Below are 22,666 nucleotides of genomic sequence, written 5' to 3' on the forward strand. Positions count from 1 at the left end.
ATTATTTCTTTTTTGGAGGAATTTCAGTTATTCATAGCTGTTGAGGTTTCCGCTGCAGGATACTGGTGTGAATTTTAATTCACTCCAAAATGAAAATGATGTAATTGATTACTCACCCTCATGTCGTTTCACACACATAAGACCTTTGTTCATCTTCAGAACACAAATTAAGATATTTTTGATGACCCTTCATTGACAGCAACACAACTGAAATGTTCCCAGGTACAAAAAATGTCAAATGTTTTTTAATGAAAATCCATCATAAATATAACATTTATACATTATAAATATGTAAAAAAAAATATATATATATATATATATATATATATATATGTGTGTGTGTGTGTGTGTGTGTGTGTGCGTGCGTGCGTGTGTGTGTGTGTTTGTGTAAAAAAAATGTGATGAAAAATGAAAAAGAAAAATATCTCTTGTGAGCAGAATATTTTTGTAGTGCTTCATTTCCAGTAATGCTGTAATTTTTTAATTATCTCAAAATATGATTGAAAATATAATTGTATCATAATAATGCATTTGGCACATTTAATGTTTTTTTTTTTTAGCTTTTCAAATTCCCACTACAGTGTCACTGATTAAAATGTCAGAATTACATTTTATGTGTTTGCACTGTTGGAAATTGTTATGGAAGTGTAAAAAGTGTCTTTTTAAGTTAATTTATTTGGAAGTCCACAGGGTCAAAAGTGTCCACAATCTAGACATTTACTTGACCTCACTAGTCCACTATAACCATCATGACTCATCCCTAATGTTCACCTCTAAACATTCTTCCACAGGAACAAGGGAAGATTGGTGTGATCTTCAATGTGGGCACAGATGACATCACCATAGATGAGCCTGCAGTTACCGTCAATGACGGCAAGTACCACGTGGTACGCTTTACACGTAGTGGTGGCAATGCCACCCTCCAAGTGGACAACCAGCCAGTCATCGAGCGCTTCCCATCAGGTAGGACCCAGCAGAGAACAGGGAATGCCATTTGGAGGGGGCGGGTGGGGGGTAGAAATACTGGAGGCAGCTTCCCTTGGGTATGGACACATGGGGTCAGAGAGAGACACTGTATATTTCCACTCACACATCAGAGGGACGTTGTTTGAATCCCTTGGCCTGGATTTGAATCCATGTTGACAGCATGCCTTATTGAAGGGTAAAAATTGATTTATAATTTCAAATGTGAATTATTTGGGTTTGAAGTGCGCTGTTTTTACCCTCAAACTCTTCCAAGAGAGTTTATGAGTCACCACATGCAGAGCCCAGATAACAACCACATGCACAATCTAATAACAATTGCAAATTGACACATTTCCCCCCAAGCTGCCTTGCCTAATACATTCAGCCCGAGATGGATTTGGATCCTTTACAGTTCTCAGCTTCAGCCAGCTTTGCTCTAGGCAGGCTGAGGAAGGTGTCTCTGCGCCCCTAAAGATCCTCCATCCCTGAACTGCATGCAAACTTTGAACCACAAAGCATGCTTTTATTTTTTAACATTAGCCAAAACGCCTCTTGCAGATTTTTATTTGGTCCCAGGCGCTCTCGAGTTTGTGATATAGTTGCCGCCATAAAGTGATATTGCACAAACTAAACTTTTGTAACAAGTTTTGATTGATGATCTCAAACTGCCGAAGTCGTCCCATGAACCGTCCCCGTCCTTTACAAACTCTGTGGCCCCTAGGCCTTGTGTGCTTTCCAATTAAACTTGAGCAAACTCTCTCTCTCCCCACTGTGTGCTTAGGGAGCTGCCTTTTTCTCATAGCTGCTGTTCCACAGGAAGACATTTTCTCTGTCTCTAATAGCCATCCTGTCTCTACCGTCATCATTTTTCATTCAGTTTCTCGAATGTGCTGCTCCACGGCAGGTTAGTGCAACATCAAGGAGTCCTTAGCAAAAATACAGCTCTAGCCAAATGAAGCGGCGCTCCGGCTCACCTGCTATGCTCCTTCCACCCCCCATGTGTGGGGTCTTGTCTCGAAATATCCAGAGGTTAAATGGTGCTGCCTCCCTGCTGCTCAGGTTTTAGATTTTGTCTGATTTCTGAAAGGGAAAATTGGTTTTATACTGCTGCGACATAGGCTTCCTATCCTCCAGGTCTCCCCCTAAGCCTCCTCAGGTGGCGAGAGTTAAATGGGGCAGCCTTTCCAAAGAACAGGGATAAAGCCCAGCTTCAAAGTCGTCACAGTCATAACATGCTTCCTTTAAAACTGAGTTTTGCACATTTAAATGGAATGGCACGGCTTTTATGTGGCACCTGTCATCACGGGGATTTACAGAAATGATGATATAGGTCTCGCGTGTCATCCAATACTCACAAAGCTCACGTGTGTAAATGAAGCTGGCTGTGTATCGCTTAGATTAACGGCTTCAGTTAATTAAAACTGAGGATTAGATGACCAGATATGGTCCCCGATGGCAGCTTTGCTGCTCCCTGCGGATGCGGTTGAAACTGACCGCTCGCCTCGGTATTTTACTCAACACACCATTACATTGCCCCATGAATAAGAATCTAGTGGAAGTCTATGAATAGCAATGCATCAGAGCAGACTTTATTGGATGGATCGGTTTGTTTTCACTTTTTTTGCCACTTACTCACGGACGAGACCTATTTCAAGTTTTCTTTGAAGGTTCAGCACAGAATTTGTCACACATGAGGTCTTTTAACAGGCTTGTGGAAGTGGGAGGTTTGGCCCTCATTCAGGTTGCAGGGTGGGTAGGACGAACGGAAGGCTTGTACTGTATCTCACACGGCTGTCACAGTAGGAACATGACAGTATGTGGTATGTCAAAAAAAAAAAAAAAAGAATTTCAAATGTCGTTGACACTTGGCAAACCAAGATTTTCCTTTAAGAAAGAATGCTTTTAACTGAAAAAAATATATATATTTCTTTAATTTCACAGTATGTGGGTCAGTGTTTTTTTTTTTTTGCATGTTATCTTATAATTTGTAAAACTAACCAAAAAAAAATGCTGTTTTTACATATGATGACTTGAATACACCTCTTTTATGATTAGTGTGATTTTTAAATTTATGATTAATTGTTTATACATTTTTGGGGTTAATGTAAAAAAATTACCATATATAGGCTTTTAGATTTTATACCAAAATTATTTCAAGATTTATATATATATATATATATATATATATATATATATATATATATATATATCATGTCATTGACCCATTTACTAGATTCGATGAAGGTCTCAGCCAGTGTGAAGCTGTATACGTGATGTCTGAGAGGAAATAAACATCACTGTGTGACAACCAAATCTGACCAAAATCTGATATAAGGCGGTATTAGGATGACTTGTGGATTTTGACAAGTTAGTGGTTGAGAGCAGGTAAGAGAAAGCAGTGATATTAGGAGATTGTTTTGTTGAGTGAGTAAAAGGAGCCGAGAGCTCATTTTAGCTCTGGTGAAGGGATCTGTCAGAAAACAGGAACGGTAGACTGTAGATACACGCTCTTTCTTATCTGGCAGCCATGACACCGAGTCAATTACATCTTTTGTGTTTTTTTTTATAATTACACGTGTCCTAATTTATGCAGGTACGTCGAGATTTTGAAACTAGATGCAGCACTGATTACATTGTCCTCACTCTGATTTCTTGTAGAGACCAGAAAATGTCTTCCGGAGCAGCTTTGACACTGCCATCGTATAACTGCACATTATAATACGTGACATTATCACTGATATGATTGTTGTCCTATTGACATTTTCCTCAAGTATCAAGTATTATTCGCTAAGATGACATCACAATCAACCAGACCGAAATTAGAAGATAAACGATCACTAAATATGTCCTCAAAGCTTTCTAAACAGAATTAAACATGCTCTAATTAGTCTCGAGCTTCTAAACTGTCTAATAACTAAGAATCCAACTTAAAACGACATAACTACCAGCATAAAGCTCGTTTAGACTTCCTAACTTGCTAAACTTGATAGTCTTGTTGCCATGTTTTTAACCATGTGACGCTTGAACTTCCAGATATTAACCTCTTATCTGTCTCTCTAAATTCTTTGAAGGGAGCATTGATAATGAACGGCTTGCTATAGCCAGGCAAAGAATTCCATACAGACTTGGTCGGGTAGTTGACGAGTGGCTACTCGACAAAGGTAATAAAAATGGATTAATTAAACAATGACTTAATGACTTATTAAGGCTCTGTAAGAGGTGCAGTTCCCTTAAAACCAAAAAAGCTACGAGCCATTTTGAATGAAACCTCCTAAAACCTAAAGACTTTGCATTGGGATATTGTGGGCCAAAACAAACTGTGAATTGTGGCAGCCCACTCCTAATAAAAATCCAATCGGTCTTCTCCATGTGGCTTACTCTTTTCAGATCATGTCCTTCACAAAGTTAGAACTGCACCGCTTCAGAGATTAAGGTTTAATCTTAAACATAACCCTGACTAACCTTCTAACAACGCTCCATAACTGCAACAACTGTCTGTAAATAGTTTCTTATTTTTTTTTTTGCTGTCTTATGTTTTCCTTCTGTGATCCCCTCTGACTTCGCTAATTTTGAAGCAAGGGTATATAAAAACACTTTAACTATAAAATATAGATTTATATTTTCCAATCCCATGCAGTTAAAGGGACTATTGCTTTTTTTTCTCCTTCTAAAACTAAAATCAGAATAAAGTTTCAAAATCCCCTTTAACCCTTTGAGTGTAATGAATTTTTATTATTATTATAGATTATATTATTTGGACCGTTTGCATTATAGTCTAAAACTTGACTGTGTCGTAATCTTTGGACCCGAGAGATATCTGTAAACAGATGAATCCTGCATGGTATTCGATTTTCCCCAAGAAATCTTCTCTGTTATTAAAGTACAGAAACAATCTCAGACACCTGCATCAGCACATTATCAACGAAAATTGGCCATTAATGCTCTACTCTGTGTAAGTTATCCGACTTTTTGGTTGGTTGCACCCTTTTCATCTATATGCAAACTTCCTTTTCTGTTCATGTGCTGAGCTAACATCGAATCTAAATGTTAAGTGTAAAACAAATACGCTTGCACAGTTTTTTCAACGAAAACTGACCTTTCTTAGTATGCATATCTTCGATGATTGAACTCGATAACATGCAGAGTATAACGTGATCCAAAGTTCGGCTCTACATTTGTCTAAAAGTCATTTCAGACGTTTAGCTCTCCCTTGTGCATCCAAATAACCTCCTTTCTCGGAATATCATTTTATGTTTATGCGACGAGCATTTCCTCGTGTTCTGATTTTATTTCCGCTGTTTGATATAAATAGGGCGTTAAACTAAAGCTAATTTCATCTTAAACCCCTTAAATCGAACACCCCTAACTCAGAGGGTTAAACAGTCTAAATATTAATGAAAGACATTTTCATAACCAAATGAGAGGAAGATTGCTGTCAGCCTTTGCACATTCAGATGTGATTAACAATGTCCCTTTAACATGTGTAATTATTTATCAGTTCCAATCTATGAGTAATGATAATGACACAAAGCCCGGGTCTGTGTCCTGTATGAATGGTCCATTTTACTGAGTGACTGGTCTTTGTGTGAGTAATTTGTCTGTGCCTCATGCTGTCTATCTCAAAGGCTCTTTGGTCTCCTCATTCTCCTCCATTAAATCTTTTAACCACTGTTGCTGGGAGTTCACATTTAGATGTAAAGAAAAGATCTGTCCAACCTTGAATTAATCACAGAAAAAAAGTTTTCTCTTATGCCAGACATGCGAGGAAATTAAATCTCATTGCACATGTTTAAATAGCAGGTGCAATGCACCTAAATATGAATATTCTGCCGTTATTTATACAAATGTCTCATGTTGTTCCAAACATCCGCAGGACACAAAAAGAGGTTGCTTTATTCCGGTGAATGAATAAAAAAGAAAATAAATAATTTTCTACCATATATAATTTTTCTTTCAACACTGCATAATCAATAAAATATGTCTAAAAAAAGTTCCCATTCACTTTCAATGTATAGGCAAAAACAGTTCTCAAAATATAAATATTTAAATATCTTCCTAAAAATACAACATGAGCAAATGATGATGGAACTATCAACTTCCATGTGCTACTCTCACTTAAGTGATAAAGAGAGACTATCGTTAATGCCATTTTCTCAGTGGTACTTTACACACTGTATTATGTCAGCATATGTAACCGTCCTTAATGTCACACATTAATCAGAATAATCTTTCCACTGTACGATAAAAGAACATGTGCAAGTGGAAAGTGGCCATCTGGCTTCTACCCGCTCTATTACATGCCTTTCCAAGATTATGGGCTTTTTATCTCCACTCTCATGTCAAACTTGGTTATTTTCAACTGTTAAAATTGAGACCCTACTTGTGTTAAATGGCAGCCTTTCATTAAGCAATAAGTGGCTCTCACAGAGGGGATAACAACTGCCTACTTCATAATCAACTTTGTCAGAGTACCTGTTCATCAGGAATAAATGGATGGCGGCAGTCCAGCTCTCAGGGGCCAAAGGAAATGGCACTTTGAGTTAACCATCCTTTTTCTCTTTAAGTAGTAATTCTGAAGGATTTGTTGCCATTGAATTATATCTTCTGTAAACTTTAGCCATATTTCGTAACATTCAGTCAGTGTTATAATTCAAAACCACTTGAATCAAACCTGTAGTGCTGTGACTACCTGTTGCAGCTTTAAAGATTTCATAATAGTGGTTTAGATTACTTGTTTTTTATGATCATCGACTCAATGATCAATTCAACCAGTGCTATATTTTAAATGAAATGACTCAGTGACAACTCTATGGAGATTCAGGGGACGAAATCCTCAGTGCGGAGGCATAGTGTGTGTGTGGGTGTGTGTTCATGTGTGCCTGCACCCCTATATATGTCTATTCCAGGGCTGGAAGGGAAACTTCTCTTGCTTCAGTGACACATTAGCATTTGAGCTGGCAGATGACACTTATTCATGCAGATTACCATCAAAGAGGCCTCTGTCTCTGAATAAAACATACCCAAGACTCTTTACATACTCATAAATATTGTTTATGTCCAATTTGGTCCTCCATATTCTGTTCATTATCCACATTTTTAGCCCTACTAGTTTAATGAGGCTCAAATGGCAATATACAGTCATTATTCTATAATGACAGGGGCTCTTCCATGCCTTCTCGATCTGACCCCTCATAGAGGAGCCCCCTAAGGTTTCAGGATTGATCTTTGGCATCATGTTCAATACGACAATGAATTCCCGGCACTAACCGGGTCAGCAACGGCACCCATTAGAATTGGAGATTACCATCACCAGGTTCAAATGTTAAAAGTGTAATCAGCTGATTTAGACACATCCTGCTGGTGACACTAAAAACAGCCTGGGCTGATGGTCACTTTTTGCTTCTCTGTCTCTCCTTGCTGTCGTACTGCTCTCTCTTTCTCTTTCTCCATATCTTGCTCTCTTTCCATCTCCTCTCTGATCCATCACAGGTCGGCAGTTGACTATCTTCAACAGCCAGGCGGCCATAAAGGTGGGAGGTCAGGATAAGGGACGGTCGTTCCAGGGCCAGATCTCAGGCCTGTACTACAACGGGCTGCAAGTTCTTAAACTGGCCGCCGAGGGGGATCCAAATGTGCAGGTGACAGGAAACTTGCGTTTGGTTGGGGACGCACCCTCCGTCCTGTCCACAGAGACCACCTCGGCCACCCCTCCAGCTGCGGCTGACATGTCCACGACCATAATGGAGACCACCACCACCATGGCTACTACCACCACCCGTAGACAGCGCTCTCCTAGCCTGAAGGACAGTATTACACAGGTAAGGATGGGTGTATTCATCTAGAGAGACAGGTCTCTTGTTGGCCCGTGTCTCCTGAATGAGGGATTTTGTTGCGTTTATGAAGAGTTTTGTTTTACAAGATGTCCAGTTGGTATCAGCATTAAAAGAGCTGACAGGACAGACCACCCTGGGGTAAAAAATCTGTCATTTATTGCTTGAAAAAGAGCCATCACTCTGCATCTGGAAGGCCCTGAAGGACAAGAATCATAATGCTCAGATTCGCATGTGTCAGGATATATCTTGCCCACATATGCTTTTCCTTTCATTCCTCCCACATATAGTATTTTACTAGTCACATTTCCTTTGAACGGTCCTGCAATTTTCTCAAGTCATTATTTTCTAAGCCTCGAGAAACATATTTAAGAGCTGTGCCACTTTTCTTGTGAAAGCAAACACTTTAAACAAAATTATTATTAAAGTTCCAATTTGACAGTTTTTGTACACTGATTAAAGGACTAAGCAAAAATGTTTTTGTTTATTTTACAGTTATATGTGTCAGGAAAAAAACTTTTTTTTTTAATTATAGATTGTTAAAAATGCTACATAATTGTATCTTTTAGGTTAGCAATTTATAAATTAAACATTTAAAGGAACCTCAGTGAAAACAATGAATTCAAAAACAATTTACTTTATTATCAGTTCATTATTTATATATATATAATTTTCTTTTCTGTTTTTAACTTTCACATAGCATCTTTAGGTTATAATGACATAAAAAAAATTATCCAGGTAATGCCTTTCAAAGATTTATTATCAAATGTGATTCTTTTTTCCCAAAATGCACTAGATCCATGAGATCTCTCAAAATGCAATAAATCCATTGAATCAATATGAAAGTTATATTTCATATTGAAACTGATGAAAATACACAACATGGCAAGTTGATCCATACATGACAGCCTCTGAACTTGGTCAATACTAATCTTATATACAGGCACTGGACTAAAAATACATTCATCAGTCATCACTTCCAACATAAATTCAAAGGATCATCTTGTTAATGCTATAAATTAATTACAGCAATAAAATTAGATTTCAGCATGAACTAGAACATGAACAACAATATCATATAAGACCACAGAAATTCCAAAATGACATTTCCCTTACATTTAACTTCCAAAAGTGCATTCTTCTTTGCCATGTTACATTAATTTAGTCAACTAGTGCTATGTGCTGTATTAACAAAAACATAAATGGCATTAATAAAAACACAAACACTGATTAATCTAATGAGCATGATATAGCTTGTCAGTGATGTACGGCTCTGTCAATTAAATGTCGCTCCATCTAAAAGCAGGTGATGCAGATTTGCTGACGAGATGCGCATGACAATCACATGCGATTTATCATGCGGTCCTTGTTTGTTGATCACAAAGTAACTACAGAGTAGAGGAGTAAAAATGAAGAGTGTACTCAAAGCGCCACCATTACCATCTAGAGTTCGTGGAATGGTGCGCTGTGATTGGTTGTTACTGTTTACAGTGCATGGAATGGTGCGCTGTGATTGGTTGAGCAGATATATCGCATTCTGCAAAAAAGGGAGACTGGCGCTTGTCGCGGTTTGGAGAAAAGGGAGAAAACATGACATAATAACTCTGGGAATATCGCATTCTGTGTAAAATTAAAAAAAATGACTTTTCAATAGCATCCAAATTGTGAAACTTGTGTACTAAATAAATTCAATACACACCAAGTCTTTGGTTCTTTTAATTGTGATGATTTTGGCTCACATTTATCAAAAACCCAACTCTCAATAAATTAGAATATGGTGACATGCCAATCAGCTAATCAACTCAAAACACCTGCAAAGGTTTTCTGAGCCTTCAAAATGATATCTCAGTTTGGTTCATTAGGCTACACAACCATTGGGAAGACTGCTGATCTTACAGTTGTCCAGAAGACAATCATCGACACCCTTCACAAGGAGGGTAAGCCACAAACATTAATTGCCAAAGAAGCTGGCTGTTCACAGAGTGCTGTATCCAAGCATGTTAACAGAAAGTTGAGTGGAAGGAAAAAGTGTGGAAGAAAAAGATGCACAACCAACCGAGAGAATCGCAGCCTTATGAGGATTGTCAAACAAAATTGATTAAAGATTTAATTTGAGTGAACTTCGCAAGGAATGGAATGAGGCTTGGGTCAAGACATCAAGAGCCACCACACACAGACCACAGACAACATCAGAGGCTTCTTACCTGGGCTAAGGAGAAGAAAAACTGGACTGTTGCCCAGTGGCCCAAAGTCCTCTTTTCAGATGAGAGCAAGTTTTGTATTTCATTTGGAAACCACAGTCCTAGAGTCTGGAGGAAGGGTGGAGAAGCTCCTAGCCAAGTTGCTTGAAGTCCAGTGTTAAGTTTTCACAGTCTGTGATGATTTGGGGTGCAATGTCATCTGCTGGTGGTCCATTTTGTAAACCAGAGTCACTGCACCCATTTACCAATACATTGTGGAGCACTTCATGCTTCCTTCTGCTGTCCGGGTTTTTGAAGATGCTGATTTCATTTTCCAGCAGGATTTGGCACCTGCCTACATTGCCAAAAGCACCAAAAGTTGGATAAATAACCATGGCGTTGGTGTGCTTGACTGGCCAGCAAACTCACCAGACCTGAACCACATGGAGAATCTATGGGGTATTGTCAAGAGGAAAATGATAGACGAAACAATGCAGATGAGCTGAAGGACACTGTCAAAGAAACCTGGGCTTCCATATCACCTGAGCAGTGCCATAAACTGATTACCTCCATGCCACGCCGAATATATTTATCAGTGTATATAGATATATTTATTTTAACAGTTACTTTTTATGGATTACGTGATTACATATTATTTACACAGTGGCAGTAAATCATTTCTATTCATTGTTATTAGGAAGAATCTTTATTTAATGATTATCCTTAATTCTTCTTTTTTTCTCTTTTAAATTGTCCTGTCTAAAAATCCTGTGTGTCACACCATTTAGAATTTTTTTATTGGCAATTTAAAATAGCCATGTAAATGTCATGTAAAAAAATTTTTTATGATCCATGCAAAGGATCCCCACAAAGGGATTCCCAAACGTTTATGTCAGCCAGAACCCTTTGACATTAAATATTTACATGAAATATCTCTGAGGAAGTCAATATCTCAGTCATTTAACAACACATTTGCATGTTTAAAATTGCATGACGCTTAATGGTCACACTGACATGCAGGTAAATAAATTAAATATTAATATTTTTAGTGTTCAGAATTAAATAATTTATTTTACATTTGTATTATTTAATAAATTTTTAGCATTTTATCAACTCACTACAGTTCTTATATTAAGACCAGTTTGGGAAGCCCTGATTTAATGTAATCTTTAAAGCATATTATTATGTTGATATCAAAACAATTGAATATATTTTCTTTCTCTTTGCTTTTTTAATATAAATATGATATGTTTAATGGTAAGTAATCTAGATTACGTTTATAAACTACACTTTTCATCATGTAATCTGTAATCAGTAATGGACTACAATTTGTAAGGAATCTGCCCAGCTCTGTGTGTATATATGTATAAAATGAAATCATAGACTGACAATTGTTGTATTTTGACAGCCTAAAAACAAGTTTTAATCGTACGCAGCATCTCTAAAATGCTGGAACATAAGGCTACTATTATGGAGGATACTGAGTGTCATATCTAACATATTGGTAGCAAGTTAGGAGCATTTGCCTCCCCCACTGTCAGCCTTTATTCATGTGCTGTTCAACTCCATTGATCAGAAGATGCATGTTGATAAGAATAAAGGGCAAGTTCAATAACAATCAGTGTCAATCATAGTGAAACTGCCAAGGTCCATAGCCACTAGCAGCACGTATTAGCGTAAATGAGGACAGGTGTGGATTCTCTCACGTGTGTGCTGTGAACCACTCCTAATCCACACTGCCCTGGTTGTAAATAGTCATACAAAGCAATAGCAGGGAAATGGGGATTTGAGTGAGACAGCTTAGTGCCAAGGAAGTCCCAGTGCACCACTCCTCTCCTCTTCTCCCCAAGATGAGTAAGACATTCATATGGAAGAGCACCAAACACTGTGTCTAGACTACAAATTCATTCATGAACTATATTATCATTCACAGTGTGAAAAAGGCTTTTAAAAGAACATTTCTAGATGTACGTAGTTCAAATGTATTATGTTACCGATATTTGTATGTTCTGTGCAGGATTTTTTTTTCTCACCAGCCACTGTGGCTAGTGAGTTAATAAAAATTTTTGATTAAAATGGTTAATTTATTAAATCTAATTTAAATTAATTAAATGAAAACATATAAATATATCTTACCGTCTTAATTGATTAGACTTTCTTTTAGAAGGCATTTTAGCTTCTTATCAATGCACTGGTTCATATTTACAACTGTGTTTGCTGCATACATATATGGTGAGATTTTTACATCGTTCTGAATAAAAACATCAGACTGGCTAATTGAAAATGCACATTCATTTTCTGCCAGCAGGTGGCGCTTTTGAAATGGCAGAAATGTAGCAATTTGCCCAGTAATGGCTGTTCGCAAAGCAGTGCTGCATTTATAATTTCACACTTATTATTACTGCAATTAATTGTAATAATAAGTCCATGGGGATGGCTTGTGTGCTAAACTTAAGCCTCTTTCACACTGCGATTCCGGCAAATACACAGGTTAAGTGTTCTGTCAATGGTTCCCGGGTCGCTAGTTTTTGCACTTTTTACACTGCCAGTGATTACCCGGAATATGTGCATGCTTTCACACAGAACCCGTAAAGGTCCCGTAAGGACATGTGACATCAGGGTGTGACGTGTAATGTACGAGTAGAAAACGTTAGGCACGTTATACTTTCACTGAAGCTGGTGAATGATCTCGGCGTCACCGCGGAAAGTGAGGAACTAACTGATCTCTGCTTCATTACAGTTTGCAAATATTTTTTCGTCGCGAACGTTGATCTTACTCCAAAACAGCCGGTAAAAGAGTCGCGCGATAACATGCGTCATCACTGCGACATGGCATTAGATCTGGCTTTTGTTCACACAGCGCTCATCCCGGGATTGAACTCGGCAATGTTACTAGGTCCCCGACCCGGGTTCAATGACGGAATCAATCCCCGGACATGTTTGCTTTCACACAGAAGGCGACCCAGCAATGTTCCGGCAATTTGCCGGATCCAACGTGCAGTGTGAAAGGGGCTATAGACTAATGTAGGGAGTTCTGGACCAAAACACTTACAATGTTCCCTGCCAATGAAGATTCTCCATATTAAGGCAGCTCCCTTTATAGACAATAGGGAGCCAGGCAGCTCACAACAGATCTTGAATGTGGAGGAACACAACTGAATATTTGAAGGGCAAATCTAATCAGTGTACATTTCAAACTCAAATCAAGAGTTCTGAAAATCAGTCAGAGCTGCAGGGTCAGACATATGTTATTATTTCAGACTCATTTTGAGTGGCTTGTGCTATTTTCTATCAAAGCGTCCATACCTCCAGCAGCATAAATCTTTTGTTCTAAGATTGCTTTTTCCGTGACCTCAAATTGGACTTTCAAATGTGTGGTGCTTTTGAAGTAAACCTTCATGACACCACGTAAATCACAGCTCACGTCAGCACACTTACTGCCCATTGGAAATTGTGCTGTTGTGAATAGTAGTGGTTAAGTAAGCCCTTGATCAAGCTGACACACCTCTATACTTCCCTTTTAAGGATTAGGACATTTAAAGTGTCCTCGCCTTTCTTTTTGGTCATGCCAAAAAATTTTTGTCGTGGTGTATTTGTCAGAAATGTATGCACATATCAAAACACAACCTGCAATTTCAGTGCTCCTAATAATCTTGTCTTAGCAAACACATAAGCATTGTGCAGAAGTGCAGATAAGAAGCGCGCTAATTATCCTCTAATAAACGCAGTCAGGCAAAACTAATGCTGCAAAGCGTCTTTTAATTAGAAGTTTGAAATGTCAGAGTCTTCAGTATTTGTAAATCAGACTCAAAAACCAAGCAAATTTGCCATAGCTTTTCTTTTCTCCCAGTAAATGCTTTGATCATTCAAAGGCAGGCTTTTTATTTAAAATAACCCTGATGGAGCTTTCTGTATATATAATGTGGTTAAGGTTGTTGTTGTTTTGTTTTTTTTTGGTTTCAGTAGAGTTCAGTGACATCAGTGTTTGATGGATGAATAGGACACAAAAGGTTTTTGTATATTTGGTGTAAATGAAGCATAATAATAACATTTCTGATATGACGGGAAGGCTTTGAAACAATGTTTTCTCAATAAGCTTTCCTTCGAAAGTAATTTAACTCTGCCCAGTTGAGGTTTTAAAATATGTGTAGCTGACAAACAGTTAAAGAACAAGGAAAACGATAGCAAAATGTGGAAAAGATCAATACAGCACTATTTCAGCCAGACCGACGAAGACTGTCTACAAGCCAATTCAGCCACTCACATGAACCTTTAGGGCTCATTGCATTAACTCTTTAACAGTTTATGATGCTTACCATGAATCTTTTTATTGCATGCATATGTAAAGGTATTCCTCTAGCTATGTTTTTTGTTTGTGTGTATTAAAATAGAGAATGTGAATGCACATACTGGTGTCACCATCAATAAATTACTTCTTATACCTCAAAAGGGGAGTCTCATTCTGCCGATGCTCCCAGCAGATAAATATGCCCATATGAGTGAACAGCACAATTGTTCTGACCTCTCGATAGGAAAGGACAAACTGATGCACCCAAATCAGTCATGCCCCAGATCCAATTACATGTTTTATGAATGTGAGGTATGAGTCAGGAATGTTAATTCAAACTCAGGTCAAACCAAGGGGCAGCAAAGCCATTTGGTATAGCATCACTGCATCCTAAGAGCTGAACAAATACCTTAGCATCCAATGGGTGTTTCTGCAGCTGAGGGTGCTTTTAAGCCTGTGGACTTTCAGAAAAGATGATTGAAACAGTGGACATACATTACAGAAGAACTGTCATTTTCTGGAAGTATTTTCACTACAGTGTTTTAAAATGACATTGTATGTATGTATATATATATATATATATATATATATATATATATATATATATATATATATATATATATATATATATATATATATATATATATAGTATATATATACAGTATATATATATATATATATATATATATATATATATATATATATATATATATATATATATAAATATACAGTATATATTATGTGTGTGTGTGTGTGTTTTTATTGTTTATATACAGTATATATTCTCTTATTTTGTATTCAGGTATGCTCTTCTCCCTGGTAAACAAGTACACTGATTTTTTAAATCAACAAAAAAAACTTTATTAAAGGCAAAATTGATGATAGTGATGAAAATAACTGTATTTTTCTTAATCAAACAAAAAATACACAAATTGTTTGTTTATTATTTCTTTGTTGAAATCATCGTTTTAACATTTTTGTAATTCTTTTTTTTATGGTGAATTTTTATCGTTTCTGAAAGTCCGGGTCAAGGGTAAAACTATAATATCAAAAGGTATTTGAAAAGTAGAAAAATTTTAATTAAAAAGTTAAAAAAGTATTTCAAAAAGTATTCAAAAGGTATTTGAAAAGTAGAAAAATTTTAATTAAAAAGTTAAAAAAGTTTTGATATGAAAAAAGCCGAAAACCGTTAACTGTTATTATTACAAAAGCAGTGAGTTTAAAAGAAAACTGGCCAAATAAGTCAACAATTTCAGACCGCTTGCAGAGAATGTTGTAGAGAAATCAGATTAAAGGGAATCTGCCTCCAAAAATGTACCTGTATTCACTTTCAGAACTCGGATGACCTGCTGGTGGCATCAGCCGAATGTCCCAGTGATGATGAGGATCTAGAGGAGTGTGAGCCGGGCACTGGTGAGTAAAAACACACACAGCAGCACTGAGGCCATTCAGACCCTCACAATCTCCAGACGCTCACAGGCAGCACAAACATCAGATCAAACTACTTTCTTTATTTTTTTTAAATAAGAGGTTTTTAATGACAGATATATTCTGGTTGGGTATACTGCAGTTCTGTAGATGATTTCTCAATTTAAATCTCACTAGAGCTTCAATTTAACCATTTTTAATTGTTTGTTAATTTTTAAGATGTTATTTTATATACATTATGTCCTAAGTGTTCAGTAAGAAAACGTTTTACATGTAAAATGAAATTATAGCAGATATTCAGAAAATAACATTCATATTAAAAATATATATATTTTACAGTTTCACTTTAGTTTCAGGCTTACAAGCACAATTTTAATTTGTGTTCCTAATGTGAGTTCTGTTTGCCATAATGCTTTTCTACTAGAAATCTTGCCCCATATTAACCCTATAAATGCTAAGTTAACAAAGAAGAGGCTATGCTTTAGTGCTCAGCAGATCATTTAGAAACGATGAGCTGATCTGGCTGAGTTTAGACTAAGCAGGGCTCCAGACCACAACCACTATATTGTTCAATTCATATGCATTTATCATTTCTGTTTCATATGTGAAACATCAAACAGCAAATGAAGCTGAAAGCTCAACAAAACCGCACCACTCGTTTGAACTGTGCAGCGCTTTGAGTGTACAGCCTGGTTTATACGCACCTAGACTAAAGGTCTGGAATCTATGGCAGCTTATTTGCCAAGGCCAACCCATGAGGCCTTTTGATTGACATGTCAAAGAACCATCAAAGTTCGCTTCGTTCATCATCACGTTTCGAGGTGTGGAAATGTTGCCACAATAACAGACCAGTGTGTAAAACTCTCGGACATAATGAAGTTTCTTTGCCGCGAACCTTAAATATTACACATACTTTAAAAAAAAACAGCATTTAGTTGATCCTGATAAGTGCTCGTCATCACAGTTGTAAACACTATGGCTTTCTTCTTTCGTGAGAGGGTTTGGCGCAACGGTATATTTGTTTCCAGGCGGAACGTTAAAGAACGCGACACACACGTCTCACGGAAATCCTGTTGAATCCAACCAATCCGATGATAACTTTGACACTCCTGAAGTGTTTTTTACTTGTGTGTCACATATGCGTTTGACGTTTAGCCAACGGTCCATGGCCGTGACATCTAAGACTAATACTAACCTCATTAGCATAAGCGCGATGCTCTATGCAGCAAAAATGATGCGAATATTGAGGAAGCCATGGATGGTTTTCATGCTAAAGTAAAGTAAAAGACTGTTTCTTAACCAGAGAAGGTGAACATGTTGTAATACTTGCAAGCACTGTTACTGACAGCAAGTTTGATTTTACTTTAACTGTATAAACTATGACTGTAAAAACTATGTATAAACTGTATAAACTATGATAAAAGTTAATCAGCATGCACTGATTAATCCCATGTTGAAGCGGCAAAAAATAAAATTGCAACCAAATCATGTGCTCTTGCAACCAACTGGGAAAGTAAGTCTCAAAAGAGCGACCAGTGGAAAGAATGAGTCTGGAGCCCTGCTAAGGTTTATATTGCTTGAAGAGCGGCCTTCTACTGTACCATCTGGGCTATTCATAACGTTAAGTGGCCATTCCATTCCATCGCTAGGTTCCGCTTTAAGCATTCATGTATCAGTAAAGTAGGTGTGACGTCAAACCATGTTGCATAGCACATGGAATTATTACTCTGTGCTCAGCTATTGCTCTTGTGATTGTGCATTATGTTGAAATCATTCAGTGACGTTGAGTGGTTGGGTTCTGATGGCCCATCTGGAATATCAGCTGTTGCTGTTTGACATTTGTCCAAGTCTTTGGTTTCATTTCATATTATTTTAGTTTAATGTTGGAAATTAAACATATTAACCCAGACATTTCTTATTAAATAATTGCTACAACAGCCCTATTTATTGGCTCTGTCTCAAAATCTAGTCAGCTGCCTGCATAGCTTTTTGTGCATCATTTGCTCACTCCTGACACTAAAACACTCTGAAATAATTTGAAGCAATAGCCTATATCATGATTGTTTTATAGGTAAGGCAATCCCATAAAGTGATGTGACATTCTTCAAAGAGAAATATTTTTAAATTAAAGTATTAATCATTTTTCTACAGTCTTAAAGTGTCATAATGAAGCAGCCTTACATTAACTTTTAGAAGTTTGGGGTCATTAAGTTCTTTTAATGGTAAATATAGTATAGTGTATAGTAATATTGCAATTTACCATTTAAAAATCAATAAATAATTAAAATGTAGTTTATTCCTGCGATGGCAGACCTGGATTTTTAGCAGTCATTCATGCATTTATTCTGATAAGCTGATTTGGTGCTCAAGAAACATATTTTATCAATACTGAAAACAGTTTGACAGCTGCTTCATATTTTTGTGGAAATCATGATGCATTTTTTTAGGATTCTCTGATGTACAGAAAGTAAAAAAATATGTATATATATTTGATATATAATTTTTTTTCTAAAGTTATAACAATAATTAAGGCTTTACTGACTGTGCTGAAAAAAAGTATTAAACAAATTACTGACCCCAAACATTTGAAAAGTAGTGTATATAATTTTTTTTCACTGTGTGCATTATATAATAGCTCAAACTAGCTTAATCACACGCCAACATGAGAATCAGAATTTGAGTGCCATGTTAGGGGCTTTTTTTAAGTTGCATCTCAGATCAGTCAGATCCACAAGCTTCCATTTTGTTTGTAATAAGATTTATATAGACAATTCCCTATATAGGCATTAGACAGAAATTAGCTAACTAGATTTCGAGACACAGCATTTATCACAGTGCACATATGCATAGGATTTTATCATTGCAAAGTGAAATCTGTATTTGTACAAGTCAAATGAAAGGCTAGAGAACAGATGAGTGTGTCAAAGAATATAAAAAGGGGAGAAACTTTGTGCTTTTAAAGGGACCATCTTACACACCTTTTTTGTAATTTGCTTTTTTTCCATGCAAAAATCATGCGGCCTATTTGTTGATGTAAGTGACCCAAACTACATGGTTTGCTATCTTGTTTAACCAAAGAAGAGCCCAGCACTATTCAAGATATGAGTTGGTTCTGTTTTACATGTTATTGTAGTGATCTAGATATATTTATGTTAGCCATATGAATAGGTTTAGACAATATTGTAGCATTTTACAATGTGAATATATTGTGTGTAGAATCTTTGTCTTTTAGAATAGATTGCACAGAATAGAATTATAATTCTCAAACTGATAGAGTGCGCGTGTATGTGCATGTAGATATTCTCGAGTCCTTACTAATTGTTCCCCCTCTCACCCTTTCTCCTCTCTCATCCCAGGAGGTGAACTTGTGTTGCCTATAATTACTGTGGACACCCAAGACCCCTTTCCCATAGCCACCCGTTACCCCGTCATCCCTGCCCCTCCTACATCCCTGACCCCTCTCCAAACCACCAAAGAGTCCCTCGTTTTGTCCGAGCCCCGCCCGCCATGCCCTCCAGACCAGGAGGATTGCGGCGAGCTCATGGAGGTATCGGCCTTCGGCTCCGGAGAAATGACGGAGTCCGATGACGAGGACTTTTACAAAAACTCCCCCATGGTCACAGACAGGACGGTCCTACCGCCCCCCCCTGCCGTGGGCAAGAGCGGAGGCCAGAGCCCAGGTGACCACCGTCCTCCAGTCCCCGGCCCCACCACACACCCTAACCAGCTCCACATACCCGCAGGCAAAATGAATACCCGTGACCAGGTGCTCCTGCCGCCTGCCCCGTCCTCCCGCCAAACTCCAGGGTTAACCTACCCACCTGGTTTCCCCCATGTGCCCACAGCTAACCCCACCGACCTGATGGAGAAAGGCCACCCGGGCGCCGTGGAGGTAATCCGGGAGTCCAGCAGCACCACAGGCATGGTGGTCGGCATCGTGGCGGCCGCTGCCCTCTGCATCCTCATCCTCCTGTATGCCATGTATAAGTACCGCAACCGAGACGAAGGTTCTTATCAGGTGGACCAGAGACGCAATTCAGGATCCGAAAGCAATGGCGCCGTAGTCAAAGAAAAGACACCGAGCACAACTGCCGCCGTCGCAAAGACGACCGCCAAGGGCAAGAAAAATAAAGACAAGGAGTATTACGTCTGAGAGAGACCGTGGAGGAGGTTCAAAGACAGGAAGTGTGCTGAGGATTTTATAACTTCAAATCGCCTCCTCTGCATCCTCAAACATTTAAGCCACACAATCTTCTGTTTACTTCTCCAAACGTTTTTCTGCCACCGAAAGATATGGACGTAGGGAACGAGGAGGAAGGAACACTGACCGATAGATCCTCCTTTCGTATCTGTCTTGCGAGGCCATTTGTTGTATGTAATTTTATCTCTGTCATGTCTAAAGTAAATCTTCCATTACATTCCAAATGATGTAATGCCCTCTTTGCGATTAAAAATTTATGTTTTGCGTGCACCAGGAGAGTAACCGAACACCATGGACAGGGAGAGAAAACCCGCCGGTTTAACAGATGCCTCCACACATGAGCTTTTGGTAATATTACTGGGCGTTTCTTTAATATTATCTTCACAGAGCTATGAAATTGAGATCTACGAGACGTTCGCTGGGCCCTCGTTGTAATAATTCATGAAGAACAGAAGTGATTGTGGTAGTTATTTGCACGAGACAAGCAGATGCTCCCATCAGCTCTTGTGGAGATGTTAAATCTGAGACCTTTTTCATGTTCGGTTAGAAAGGCGGTGGATAGAATCACATTTTCCGTTTCATTTTCTGACGGAGCCTGAAAAACCCAAAGAGTCTGAATCGTTTACACTCTGGTATCTTTTGTCAGTGTAGAAATTAGGATTTATCTGTCTCTGCCATGAAACACATGAATCTAATTCTTTCTTTGTTCTCACATAAACACGTTCTCGCTTAGAATGGCAGATCTGACGGTGAAGCCTGCTTTGACAGCAACACCTCCACTAGCAGGTGTAGAAGAGCTCAGAAGGTTGTTAGAACTTTAAAAAGCCAACAAAAGGCATTCAGCAGGCATCTCTCGATCTCTCTCTCTCTCTCTCTCTCTCTCTCTCTCTCTCTCTCTCTCTCTCTCTCTCTCTCTCTCTCTCTCTCTCTCTCTCTCTCTCTCTCTCTCTCTCTTCTCTCTCTCTCTCTCTCTCTCCATGGTGCTGAACATTGTGAACTGTTAGGCTACTAATTGTGTTCCATGCATGATGCACTCACATTCAGCTTTCCATGAGAGTTTTTTTATTTGAATTACATAAAGTTGACAACTCTCATCTCACCCAGAAGGATTCATAGCGCCATGGGCGAGCACGATGCGGACAAAAGAGACCTCAGAAAGTGGGACTGTCCTGAACTGAACAACAGCTTGGACAGAATGATGTTGTATCTATGTAAATACACAGGACATTGCTGAAAACGCTTCAGGAGACAGGTTTGTGTGTATCGAGCATACGATACGTATGCGTGTGTGAGTGTGTTTGTGTGTGAGCGTTTGTCCTTGTTCGTCCTCCGGCATGAGAAGGATATACGCAAGACTACGAGAACTCTTTCTCTTGCCTCCTATATTCTCTATGGTGTGAAACTACAGCCCAATACCCATCCAAATGAGACTACAGTCAGTGAAGCAAACAGGATAAAGTGAACTTTATAATGAAATCATATTTTGAGAACTGTGTGACATCTCTTCTAGGAAGGAAAAAAGGAACTCCCTCTCATCGGGATGCCAGCTCACCACTTCCCAAACCTAAGAAAGAGGAAAAAAGTGAACTGACAAGGCTTTTATGGATAAAGCAGCACAACCTTGTGTCCAGACTTTTGTATCTAAGGACACCTCCTGGAAAGGAGGAAAAATTAAGAAAAAAATAAAATAAAACTGTATACCGTCTAGATATTTCTCACAGTTTAAAATATGTTTTTCCTGAATTGACATTCCTTGTTATTACAAAGAGGTTTTTGTTTAGTTCGTTCTCTGCAAATGAAAAACAAAGGTGTTATTCACAATAGATATTACTTCAGTTACACAAAGTGATTTTCAAATGTGGAAAGAAAAAAAAATGTTTTGGGATTTTATTGAATTTGGTAAAAGATGAAGGATTACACCTAGCCATACCTCCATTTTACATTTGGGTTTTTTGTTTCTTCATTGACAGGGCTTTTTTCTGTTTGTGTTTTTGTTTTGTTTTTTCTTTAAGATATAATTGTCATTTACCTATGCTGGTCAAAGTATATTCCCGTTCTTAATGTAATTGTAAAGTGTTACCGTGAGATGAAATCTAAATATGTGTACATTGAACAGAGGGAAAAATACACTTGGTTCTATACTTCGTACTGATTTGGTCAGTGTGGTCTCTTTTATTTCTAAAAATATATTCGTCTTAAAGAGATTGACACTATTGTTCAAGAGTTTGGGATGTTTCTTTTCATCAAACAATCCTGAAAAATGTAATACCAATTACACAAAAGATATTAGAGGCTCTTCTGTTTACAACATGATAAGAGGAAGAATTGTTTTCTGAGTATCAAATCAGATTAAAATGATTTCTGAAGGTTTAGGGAAAAGTTTAGCTCATATGAAACAATTATTTTAAAATATATTAAAATGTAAAATTGTTATTTTAAATTGTCATCATATTTCACAATTCACATTCACATTTTCATTGTATTTTCAATCAAATAAATGTAGCTTTAATGAGAGACTTCTCTCAAAAACAAAATAATAATAATAACCTTACCAGTTCCAAACTTTTAAATGGTAGTGTAAGTCAACCGAAAATGTTATTAGTAGTGTTGTTCTAAACCTGTATGACCTTTCGTGGAAGAAAATGTTACATTTTTTATGTTGCATGGTAGAAATAAAGTCCTACGGGTTTGGAGCAACATGAAGGTGAGTGATGGCAGAATCTCTTTAAGATGCCCATGTTGGGAAATCTCCACTTTTATTTATTGTTGTCAC

At 37.8% G+C, this 22,666-nt stretch overlaps 1 protein-coding gene across 2 annotated transcripts in view; it reads left to right on the forward strand.

Annotated features, from left to right (window-relative positions):
- LOC113064079 (neurexin-2-like) overlaps positions 1 to 22,041 on the forward strand; it is a 333,624-nt gene extending 311,583 nt beyond the window's left edge. Inside the window, exons 21-25 of one of the 2 annotated variants that reach the window (XM_026234620.1) lie at positions 792 to 963; positions 4,038 to 4,127; positions 7,456 to 7,784; positions 15,599 to 15,677; positions 19,049 to 22,041. In XM_026234620.1, the coding sequence (XP_026090405.1) occupies positions 792 to 963; positions 4,038 to 4,127; positions 7,456 to 7,784; positions 15,599 to 15,677; positions 19,049 to 19,845 (1,467 nt within the window). In that variant the 3' untranslated portion in view covers positions 19,846 to 22,041. The remainder of the gene's footprint in view (positions 1 to 791; positions 964 to 4,037; positions 4,128 to 7,455; positions 7,785 to 15,598; positions 15,678 to 19,048) is intronic. The other variant, XM_026234621.1, reaches the window with a different exon arrangement.
- The last annotated feature ends 625 nt before the right edge of the window (positions 22,042 to 22,666 follow it).

The sequence above is a fragment of the Carassius auratus genome, chromosome 46, assembly GCF_003368295.1.
Source record: "Carassius auratus strain Wakin chromosome 46, ASM336829v1, whole genome shotgun sequence".
Classification (NCBI taxonomy): Eukaryota; Metazoa; Chordata; class Actinopteri; order Cypriniformes; family Cyprinidae; genus Carassius; species Carassius auratus.